General features: G+C 41.1%; 1 protein-coding gene across 3 annotated transcripts in view; it reads right to left on the bottom strand.

Moving 5' to 3' along the window:
• Positions 1-2,680: 2,680 nt before the first annotated feature.
• The window catches only part of FAM76A (family with sequence similarity 76 member A), a 32,576-nt gene continuing 23,510 nt past the window's right edge, over positions 2,681-11,746 (bottom strand). For all 3 annotated transcript variants that reach the window (XR_015138674.1, XM_086330951.1, XM_086330957.1), the window contains 3 exons: positions 9,035-9,170; positions 6,111-6,212; positions 2,681-4,963 (listed from right to left, as the gene is read on the bottom strand). Coding sequence is in view for 2 of the 3 variants with exons in the window: in XM_086330951.1 (XP_086187077.1) it covers positions 4,877-4,963; positions 6,111-6,212; positions 9,035-9,170 (325 nt within the window). In the remaining variant the exon portion in view is untranslated. The remainder of the gene's footprint in view (positions 4,964-6,110; positions 6,213-9,034; positions 9,171-11,746) is intronic.

The raw sequence follows: 11,746 nt of genomic DNA, 5'->3' as shown, positions 1-11,746 counted from the left end.
ATTTGGTTTGGTTCTAAAATCCATTCCCTATGTGGGAGTTTATATTTTTAAAAATTGCTACCACAGTGGTTTCCATCCCACATGCTCTTCTACTTTGTCACCCTCTCATCAAGAGAAGGGATCTATGTCCCTTCCCCTTGAGTCTGGGTGGACTTCTGCTTTGACTAATAAAAGCTGCAGAAGTGAGGTACTGTGACCTCAGAGGACAGTCAGAAGATGAAACACAGCTTCAGATTTGTTCATGGGATCGCTTGTGCGATGGAGTCTTGAGCCACCATGGAAGAAGTCTGATTACCTAAAGGCTGGGGAAGGCCAACTATATATGGAGGGACCCATTACATCGGAGCTTCAGTCAGCATTACTAGACTTTATCATCTCAGTCCCAGCACTGGATACATAAACAGAGCCTTCAGAGAGATGATTCCAGCTCCAATAAGTGTCCTTCGTCTCTTCAATCTGCCCAGCTGAGGACCCAGAACTTAAGCAACAAAGACAAGTCATCCCCACAGTGCCCTGTCCAAATTCTTGATCAACTGGGTCTGTGGGCATATTAAAATGGGTGTTTTAAAAAACTAAATTTTGGGAAGTTCTCTGGTGGTCCAGTGGTTAGGACTCACTGCTCTCATTGCCATGGCCCAGGTTCAATCCCTGGTCAGAAAAAAAAAGACCCACTAAATTTTGGGGTAATTTGTTGTGTAGGAATAATAACCGCAACACTCTACAGCTCCTGACAGTTTGGGCTTTCCCAAAAATGCCCCCTCCTCCAAGAATCTGGATGACTGTTAGCTGAGGATAGTTATACTGCCAGTAACATATGGTCTTAAACTGCAAAGGATGGGACCAAAATTCTGCTAAGTTACTTTAAGGTCTTTTGTTGAAGAGCTTCACTTTCACTTTCCTGAAAAACTAGATGATGTCTTTCTCTCTCTATATTCTTCGCCTCTAGTGGTTTTTAAGGCTGAGTAAATGAGTAAATTAAAAAGCAGAGACACCACTTTGCCAACAAAGGCACGTATAGTCAAAGCTATGGTTTTTCCAGTAGTCAGGTATGGATGTGAGAGTTGGACCATGAAGAAGGCTGAGCACCAAAGAATTGATGCTTTCGAACCATGGTGCTGGAGAAGATTCTTGAGAGTCCCTTGGACAGCAAGGAGATCAACCCAGCCCATCCTAAAGGAAATCAACCCTGAATATTCATTGGAAGGACTGATGATGAAGCTGAGGCTCCAATACTTTGGCCACTGACATGAAGAGCCGACTCATTGGAAAAGACCCTGATGCTGGTAAAGACTGAGGGCCAAGAGAAGGGGGTGACAGAGGATGAGATGGTTGGTTGGCATCACCAATTCAGTAAACAAGAGTTTGAGCCAACTCCAGGAGATAGTGAAGGACAGGGAAGCCTAGTGTGCTGCATTCCGTGGGGTCACAAAGAGTCAGACGCAACTTAGCATCTAAACAACAAATGGGTAAATTAAGAGAATTCACACAATAAAGATGGTCAGTCTACTGTCTTAGCCTGTTTGGACTTCTATAATAATATCACAGACTGGGTAGCTTATTAAACAACAGAAATTTATTTTTCACATTTCTAGTGGCTAGGAAGTCCCAGATCAAGAGGCCAGCTTGGCTGCACTCTACTGAGGGCCCTCTTCCAGATGCATAGTGGGCACCTTCTGGCTCTGTCCTCAAATGGTAGAAGGGGTAAGGGATATCTTTGACACCTCCATTATAAGGACACTAAGCCCATTCATGAGGGCAGAACCAAAGTATCTCTCAAAGGTCCCACCTTCTACCATCTCTAGGCATTAAGATCTCAACACATGAATTTGGCAGGGTGCATGTGTTAGTCACTCAGTCCTGAGTCTTTGCGACACCATGGACTGTAGCCTGCCAGGCTCCTCTGTCCATGGAATTCTCCAGGCAAGAATACTGGAGTGGGTAGCCATTCCCTTCCCCAGATGATCTTACCCACCCAGGGATCAAACACGGGGCTCCTGCACTGCAAGCAGATTCTTTACCAGCTGAGCCACCGAGGAAGCCCCTGGCAAGGAGGGAGAGCAGGAATAAACATTCAGACCATAGCACCTATAAAGCTATCTCTATTTAGAGAAAATATGCTGTCATTGAGCCTACAGAAGAGAATGATCAGGATGTGACAATGATGTTTGAAAGGCACTTACTGATTTAGAAACCTACTAGCGCCAGGGTTTCAAACCAACACATTCCTGTCCTTGAGATGGCATATCAAAAACCTTTCATTCATACCGTATGAAGATTCATCCTGTATTGTGAATAATAATGGTAAATATAAAATCAAGGAACAATGGCATTCTATTGTTCTATTAATTTCTATATTCATATATTCTATATTCATTCAATACTCTATTAAACAGGAGCCTCATGAGGAGAGTAAGTTCGTCAATTGTCTTCCCTGCTGTATACTCAGTGCCCACCAGTACTTATAAGCAAGCAACTGAACTGAATAAATACAATCACAGAAGAAAGAAATTCGTTTATTCTCTGATGGACATAAAACTCCCTATTAGCGCCATTAGGCTTTTAATTGTTTAAAGTCTACAAGCAAGACAAACTGACTCTTTTCTAGGTTGAAGGGGATTATGGGATATGTCTATTGGTGAACCAGCAAGAAATAAATGAAAAAAAACAAACAAAGCAATAATTATACTTGAGTCCATATGAATTTTTATTAACACACATTTTTCAAAGTCTGTACAAACCAAAACATTCCTGTGTTTTAAAATGTCCATTATTACAAACATACAAATAAACAAAAGGTGTTACCAAAAGTTAGCTACTCAATTTTATGGTAAAACAGTATCATGATTTTTAAAAACCAAAATTTCAAGACAGAGGTTTCTTCCTTCTCTTTTTGGAACTCGTGGAAAGTTAGAAAATGTATGGATTTGCTTTATATTAAATGCCAAGACCTTAAAAAAAGATTTAGTATAAAACTAAATATGTTTTTACATTGTCACTTCAGGTAACAGAATTTCTCAAGTCTTTAAAATTTAAAAAAAAAAAAACAAAAAACCCATGACTGCAACTTTTTTCACAATCTTTTCCCCATAGTCAATGTAAATGCATCTGAAAAATATTATCTGACAGGTTGTCTTTACCTAAAATTTTCTCATTCAAAAAGTTACAAAACTATTTAGCACTGCCATTTCCCTTGCTTAGAAGAGAAAATTACATCCCCTACCAGAGTGATAAGCAACATGGTCCATTGTTCCTCGTATCTGAAGGAAGCCACTCATTTCCATGTCTCTGTCCAATTAAGTGCATGGCTCCACTCATGAGAATGTTCACCAATTAGAAGCCTTTGCTCCTGGAAAATGCCTAGTAAGTTAAACTTACTGCTGCACTTCTGGTAGTCTGAGGTACAAATGTCATCTGCCCTTATGATTACCTCTAACTCCAGTATCCCCCCCTGCGTTAAAGGATTCCAAAGTAGCTGGTTTTACTGTTTCATGGCACACCACACATCTCTAATTTCTTTCACAAACATCACAGAGGACCTGAGAGTATGGCTAAAAATGCAAATCTATCCTCTGACATGAAAAGTAAATCCACGTGCCTACTGGGTCAAGAAGGGAAAACAGGACACAATTCAGGTTGGGGCCAAGCTGCTTTTGAGAAGCACCTGTTTTCAACACATTTCCATTAAAAGCAGGGAGTGTATAGGCGGCAGTGGGTGAGGAAGAGTGGGGAGACAGTACATACAGGGATATCATTCTTCCAGTCACACTCAGAGTCCATTCTTGAGCAGCTCATACTAACTTCCAAAATGCTTTGTAGTCCAAATCTTATCCCATTTTGAATCATTTTAAAAAAAGCTATCTGACAATGGCCCAGTATGACAACTGATATAAGAGCGTTTGTTTTTTTTTTAAAAAGAGGTGGCAGTGTGAGAATTTAAAATCAGTCACATAAAACAATCAAGAAAGGGGAGGGAGAGGGAAGTGTCCAGTACAACCTGGACAACCTTTCTTTCTGTCCTTACTTAGAAAGACAGACTCTCCAAATCTTTGCTACCTCCCTTAAGTATCTTCTTACATGCTCTTCCAAGAAACCCTCCAAAAGGCACTTAACTCCATACTTATATATTGAATTGTTTCACCTTAGCAATCAGTTTTAAGACTCCAAGGTAACAAGAAAGAAAAGATCTGATTCTTTCACTAAAAGCTAGAGAGTAGTACTTTTTTTTAAAAAAGAAGCATCACTTTTACAAGAAGAACAAGCTAGGCTACCATTATTCCTTTATCAAGAAAAAGTTTCTTTTTTTAAAAAATAAATAAAACTCTGGCTATACATAGTACAAAGTTCATACATAATATACCTGGAAAAAAACCCAAGGGTATACCCTGAAGCAAAAGGTTTATTGGAGAGAAAAAGTCTCTTCCATTGTACCAAGTCTTAAGGTGGCAGTTTTCAAAGTTCAGAGGGTGGCAGTGATATGTAATTAATGCCAAATTGCTTGCTCATGGGTATGGCAGGATGCAATGATGGACAAAAAAAAAAATCATTCTGCACATAACACTGAGCAGTGACCACCACAAAAAGGGGGAAAAAAAAGTAGCAAAAGAGAGACAATAATACTGAGAGAAGGGCTGCGGGGTAGAGAGGGGAGTGAGAGAATAAGAGGAGATGGGAGCTTGAAACCCCAAACATTCAAGCATGCAGTCATAACACAGCACAAACCAGGTGTTTCCATTCAGCCCAACGCAGTCACACAAAGAAGGATAACTGTAATAATATAGAGATTTCTTAAGGAAGATTGCAATTCCCAGAGAACAGCCAGGTTGCCACCCTAACCGAGGAATCCATTTGCTGTTGCCGGGAGCGTTCTTGTGGTCTTTCATGGAGAGGTTATAGCTCCTGACTTCTCTGACTTCTTGCTCTTGGATAAGGCAGCTGCCTGCTTCAGGAGCTCTCGGTTTTTGGCCTTAAAAAAAAAAAAAATCAGTGAGCGAAGGAAGTTTTCGCAGGACAGGATGTTTTTCATGCAGATGCTAAGGGAGACAATGTAGAGGTCAGGAAGAGGTGAACAAAGTCTAGAGGCAGAAAACAACAGAAAAGCTCTAGGGTTTGGTTGGGAGGGAAGAAAAGTATTTGCTGGAAGTTAATCAGTGCACTTGCATCTCCTGGGATCCACTATTACAAACGGATGCTCTATGCAACACAAACCAACCATGGAGTACCTTAGTGTGCTGGATAAACAGAATTTACAATTTAGACATCTGGAATCACATCTGGTTTATCCAAAAATCAAAGAACACATTTATTAATTCCACTGTTTTTTGAGGTAAAAAGATTAGAACATATCCAAGAGAAAATAATAAAAGTCATCTATAAGGTGATTTAATATGTCAATCGACATGTCAAATCTCTGAGGAAAAAAGAAATCTAAGAGATCACTTAAAATACCAAGATGGGGAAACAGTGGAAATAGTGTCTGACTTTATTTTTTTGGGCTCTAAAATCACTGCAGATGGTGACTGCAGCCATGAAATTAAAAGACGCTTACTCCTTGGAAGGAAAGTTATGACCAACCTAGATAGCATATTCAAAAGCAGAAACATTACTTTGCCAACAAAGGTCCGTCTAGTCAAAGCTATGGTTTTTCCAGTAGTCATGTATGGATGTGAGAGTTGGACTGTGAAGAAAGCTGAGCGCCGAAGAATTGATGCTTTTGAACTGTGGTGTTGGAGAAGACTCTTGAGAGTCCCTTGGACTGCAAGGAGATCCAACCAGTCATACTAAAGGAGATCAGTCCTGGGTGTTCTTTGAAAGGAATGATGCTAAAGCTGAAACTCTAGGACTTTGGCCACCTCATGCGAAGAGTTGACTCACTGGAAAAGATCCTGATGCTGGGAGGGATTGGGGGCAGGAGAAGGGGATGACAGAGGATGAGATGGCTGGATGGCATCACCGACTTGATGGACGTAAGTTTGAGTGAACTCCGGGAGTTGGTGATGGACAGGGAGGCCTGGCGTGCTGCAATTCATGGGGTCGCAAAAAGTCTGACATGACTGAGCAACTGAACTGAACTGAAATACACCAGAGTTACCATATTAAATAAGCAGAATTACCTGCAATTGTTCTGTGACTTCTTTGTGGGTTTTCTCCATCTGGTTCATTTTGGCTCTCATCTGAGATTCTTGGTATTGAAAATCAGCCTTCAACTCTGTGATCTGAGGGGGGAAAAAAAGGCAGAGTGACCAGAAGAAATTTCTGTGCAATGAAAAATGTTTTGGTACCAGAGAGCTAAATAGTCCCCTAAATTAATGAAACCCAGGGCTCTCCTAAAGAGCCATACCTAAATCAAAGCCAAGGAACTGTGTATCCTATTTTTTTCTAGTGATTTCCTGAAAATTACACAAAATTCTGCATTAGCATGTCCGCTACTGACCACTTGCTAGAAGGTTTTAGATATTTCATGTACTCAATATAGGCAATAATCTTTCGAATTCTCAACTCCAAGTAAATCAATGATTATAACAAATATGACTGACAGTTTGAGAGAAGCCATGAAAATAACAGCTGCTGTCATTTACTGAATTTTTGCCCTGTTCCAGGCAAACTGTTTGATTATATTATTTTATCCAATCCTATGATAACCCTGTGGGATAGTAGCATTATTCTTCCCATTTTATAGATGGGAACATCAAGGCTTAGGAAGGATTAAGTAAAGTGGTTAGCAAGTAGCAGAGTCAGAATTCAAACTCCAGGCCTTCTTCTATTGACTATGCTATTCAAGGAGCACAGAGAAGAGGTACTAAATCAGAGAAATGAGGTGTGAGCTAAGTTTTGAGATACAAGTAGCAACTGGTACATGAGGTACGGAAAAGGGCATCCAAGCAAAGGGAACAGTAAGGGCACAAGCAGAGTGCAAGATAATGGAGAACTTATTCAGATGACTGATGAGTGTGTCGGGAGATGAGGCCACAGATAGGAAGGCATGATGCGGAAGAGCCTGTGTTCCAGCCAAGGAATGTGATCTTGATCCTGAAAGTTATGGGAAACAACCTACTGTTTGTTTTTGCTCCTTTCAGACCCTAACTTTGCAGGAATTCCCTGGAGATCCAGTGGTTAGAACTCGGTGCTGTCACTGCTGTAGGTAAGGGAATTAAGATCTTGCGACTGCAAAGCACTAGAGACGAGTATTCATTTTGTCTCTATTTTGCAAAAATCCTGTCTTTAATGTGCCATTCTGATCTAGTTCATAAAGAAAATATACTTGGGTCTGCTTTCATCTGACAGTCATGTAGTAAAGTGAAAAGAATACTGGTCTCTTCCCACGAACTTCCACCTTACTGGAAGAGTAGAAACACAGCTCAGTAGAAAGAATGGGAGGGTCAGAAAGATCTGGGTTCATTCCTTTGTTCTGCCTTTCACCAGCTGTGTGATTTGGATGGGTCGTCTACTCTCTTTCGGTCCATTTCCTCATCTGTAAGATGAGGTAGGAATCAGATACAAAGAATGCACATAAAGATTTTAACACTGCAGGACTTCCTTGGTGGCCCAGTAGATGGGAATCTGTCTGCCAATGGAGGGGACACCGATTCAATCCCTGGTCTGGGAAGATTACACATGTCGTGGAGCAACTAAGCCCTTCCACCACAGCTTCTGAGCCCACGAGCCGTAACTTCTGAGCCTGTGTGCCGCAACTACTGAAGCCCAGCACCTACAGACGTGCTCTACAACGAGAAGCCACCAGAATGACAAAAAGCCCACGCACCACAACAAAGACCCAGTGCAACCAAAAATAAAGTTAAAAAAATGTTTTAACATAAATGTCTTTGTTAGCACTCATCATAGGATTCTGAACATAGTGCAAAACAACATACAGCCTCAGGGAGAAAACAGAGCTAGCGGAAGGAACCCTATGGGGAAAAACACTGAAGGCACTGTTATCTATGAATGATGATAATAATTCCTACCTCAAAGTGATATGGGGATAAATGAGTTAATACATATAAAGCACTTAGAATAGGGATAGGCAGATAGAGGCGTGTTAGTCGCTCCGTCGTGTCTGACTCTTTACGACCCCATGGACTCTTCTGTCCATGGGATTCTCTAGGCAAGAATACTGAAGTGAGTTGCCATTCCCTTCTCCAGGGGATCTTCCCAACACAGGAACCGAACCCCAGTTTCCTGCATAGCAGGCCAAAGCATCCAATAAAAGTTAACTATTATTATTAGTTATTAGAATAATAAGGCAGAAACGAGACATTCTCTAAGAATCTGAAAGTAAGAAATAATAGAATGAATCAGAAAAAGGACATAAAAAAATTCCCCTAAAGAGGGGAATATGACTCTACTAAGACTTCACTGAAGATAATAACGAGCTTAGAGGATAGGTCACTCAGTAAGGGAGTTGTCACCAATGGAAACAAAGTGATGTAGTGACTACAGGAAGGCCTACTGGAATATTGTCTGGGGACGAGGCAGACTTGATCTACATATTTTGAGTACTACTGTTCCCTGGACACAGCCATCCCAATAATAGAGGTGGAGGCATCAGGTTCCCCTAGCCTGAGAGCATTAAAAATTCCAATTATGTAACTACTTCCTCTTGTCCCAACTCCATGCTCACTCAGCACCCTCTGATTACAAGCTCCCTGAACAGCTTATGCTGAGAAGAGTAGTACTCTGCTATATGCCCCACTATGAAATAAGAGGTGGACTCCATGGTTTTACACATCATCTCTGCAAGCTTAGTGAACTTCAGTCCTCCCTTAGAAGTGGAAGCGTCTTCCAAACAAAAGAAAGAAAAATCAACCCTCTAAACTACTTGATGGAAGGGGATTGACAACAGTAATGCCATGCCACGATCCTGGCAGACAGCAAGCTGCTCCCTAGGACATCCCAACCTTGCCAGTGGATTCTCTCTCTCAGAGCCTCAGTGGTATGTATCCAACAAACATCCATTAAACAGTTAGCATCGTGCCCTATACCACATATCTCACCCGCTTGCCTCATTCTGACCTGAGAAGCACTAACTAAGCAGTACCTTCTTCTCTTTCTCTAAAATCATTTGATCCTTTTGATGCAGCATCTTCTTCAGAGTGGCTACTTCTTCCTTCAATTGGGCAATGATGACAAAGTGGTCAGTGCCTGGTGAGTCCAGAGCCAGATCTGGGGAAAAGCTGAGGGGAAAAATGGAGGGGGAAAATATCAGTTGGATGCACAAACTTTTTTCTACCTGAGGTCACATTACAGACCACTTGACTGCAACTTCAGGACAGAAGCAACTAGTTGAATCCCAGCCATCAAGCACAATACACGTCCAACTTGAGGGCATTTGCTAAACTGCACAAGCAAGGTGGCCATCAGATAACTATACCAACCAAAGCCACAACCTGCAGCATTCCTGCAGCATCTCTGCTCACATGCATGCTGTGCATGCGTGCTAAGTCACTTCAGTCGTGTCCAACTCTGCAACCCTATGGACTGTAGACTGTCAAGTTCCCATCCATGGGGATTCTCCAGGCAAGACTATCAGAGTGTGTGGCCATGCCCTCCTCCAGGGGATCTTCCCAACCCAGGGATCGAACCCATGTCTCCTATGTCTCCTGCACTGGCAGGTGGGCTGTTTACCACTAGCGCCACCTGGAAAGCCCATCTTTGTTCACATTCGGGACTAAAATAAATGTCACCTCATAAGAGCCAAAGATATTTTGTTTCAGGTTCACTGAGGATCCCTAGTTATTGTGGGTGAGAGTCATAATTTTTTGTGATTAGATAATTTCCCTAGAATCTGGATAAATTGTAATTTCATGCATTTTTCTTTAAAGATCCCCATAGAGATTTTGACTCTTTGTTTTCTGCTCCAAAGCCCATGCTGTGGTACATCTGCTGAGAAGCTGCTGCTTTCCACCTCAGGTACAATCTTTTTAAAAAGTGATTAAAAAAAAGAAGATGAAATTAACAGGAAAGAAGCCAACTTCCCCTACTACAATTGGCCTGTGCCCTGTCACTTCCAGTATCAAGAATTCTGTGATATTTAGTTAGGAAAGGAACAAAAAGGTGGCAAACTGCAAAGTAATATCACAACCTGGGTCTTCAACAGAGTCCTCCCTATGATGGTCTCTGAGCACTACATTTTGTCCAAGTGCCAGGTGAACTCTGTCCTTTTAGTCGAGTGTCTTAACCAGGAAAGTTTCAGGGAATTTGTAAGCCCCTGAGATTGTATATGCAATTTTATGTATACATACAATGGGGTGGTTTCTAGGATGGGGATCTGAGGCTCTCCTTCGTCTGTTCAGAAGTGTCTTAGACCCATACAAGTTAAGAAATCACTGCCAAGAGAGTTAAATCCTACCCTTCTCTAGAGACCTACCCAAAGGAAACTCTCTACTTTTCACAGGGCAACCTGTAAAGTAAAACACAAACCAGTTTTTCCTAGAAAACTGCAATACTGATTCCCAACACCCTATATCAATATAGCAACTACCAGATGCCCCTTGCTGTTGGATCTTTCCTACACCTTGAACAACATCTAATAACCATCAATTTTCTACACAGGTAGAAACTCCAAATAACATGGTGAACTGCTGGACAAACCTCCTCATAGTTACCAAGTTAAGTGTTTCTATGGCTAGAATGGGAAGACAGTCCACTGATAGAAATATTCTGCCCTCAGTCTACACGAAGCATATGAGAAGGATGTCAGAGGAACAATGGATCACTGCTTTGCTAACTGATAAATATGCAGAATTACTGGGTAACAAAAACAACATGTAAAATAATAAAACAAGGCATGTAGGAGAAAATATTAAAAGGATCCATCACAGTCTCCACCAGTTTCCAACCTTGCCGAGGGACTGTCTTCCCTCAACCCAACAGAATCTATTTAAACCCATAACCAGAGTGACAAATGAAATGGAGTAATGGGCTAATGTGCTCTACCTGCTTTTTAACTGAAATATAATTGACATACAATATTATGTTAGTTTCATACATAATTTGGTATTTGCATATATCGTAATCACTCTAAGTCTAGTAAACGTCCGCCCATATGAAATTATTATTGACTACATTCTTTATGTTGTATGTCACATCCCCATGACTTATTGATTATATAACTGGAGGGCTATAGCTCTTAATCTCCTTCACCTGTTTTGCCTATCCCCCCACCCTCAACCTTCTGGCAACTACCTGTTTGTTCTCTGCACCTATGTTGCATTTTGCTTTGTATTTTAGACTCACATATATGTGAGATCACACAGTATTGGTCTTTCTCCAACTTATTTCACTTAGCATAATATCCTCTAGGTTCATCCAGGTTGTTGCAAACAACAAGATTTTGTTTTTTATGACTGAGTAATATTTCACTGTTTGTGTACACACACACACACCCCCACACACTCCATAGCTTTTTTAGGTATTTGTCTATCAACAGTCACTTAGGTTGCTTTCATTATCTTGGCTCTTATAACTAATGCTACAGTGAACACTGGGATGTATGTATCTTTTTGAAATAGTGTTTCTATTTTCTTTGGATAAATAACTAGAAGTGAAATTGCTGGATTATATGGCAATTCTATTTTTAATTTTTTAAGGTGCCTCCATACTAGTTGCTTCACCAACTTACAATCCTACCAAGAGAGCACAAGGGTGCTATCGTCTCCACATCCTCGCCAACACTTATCCGATAGCCATTCTGATACGTGTGAGGCAGTAGCTCATTGCCATTTTGATTTGCATTTCCCCGATAATTAGT

This window comes from Bos grunniens, chromosome 2 (assembly GCF_055505025.1).
Source record: "Bos grunniens cultivar Pamir isolate PY7600 chromosome 2, Bosgru_T2T1.0, whole genome shotgun sequence".
Taxonomy (NCBI): domain Eukaryota; kingdom Metazoa; phylum Chordata; class Mammalia; order Artiodactyla; family Bovidae; genus Bos; species Bos grunniens.
This window is presented reverse-complemented; position numbering and strand designations above follow the sequence as displayed.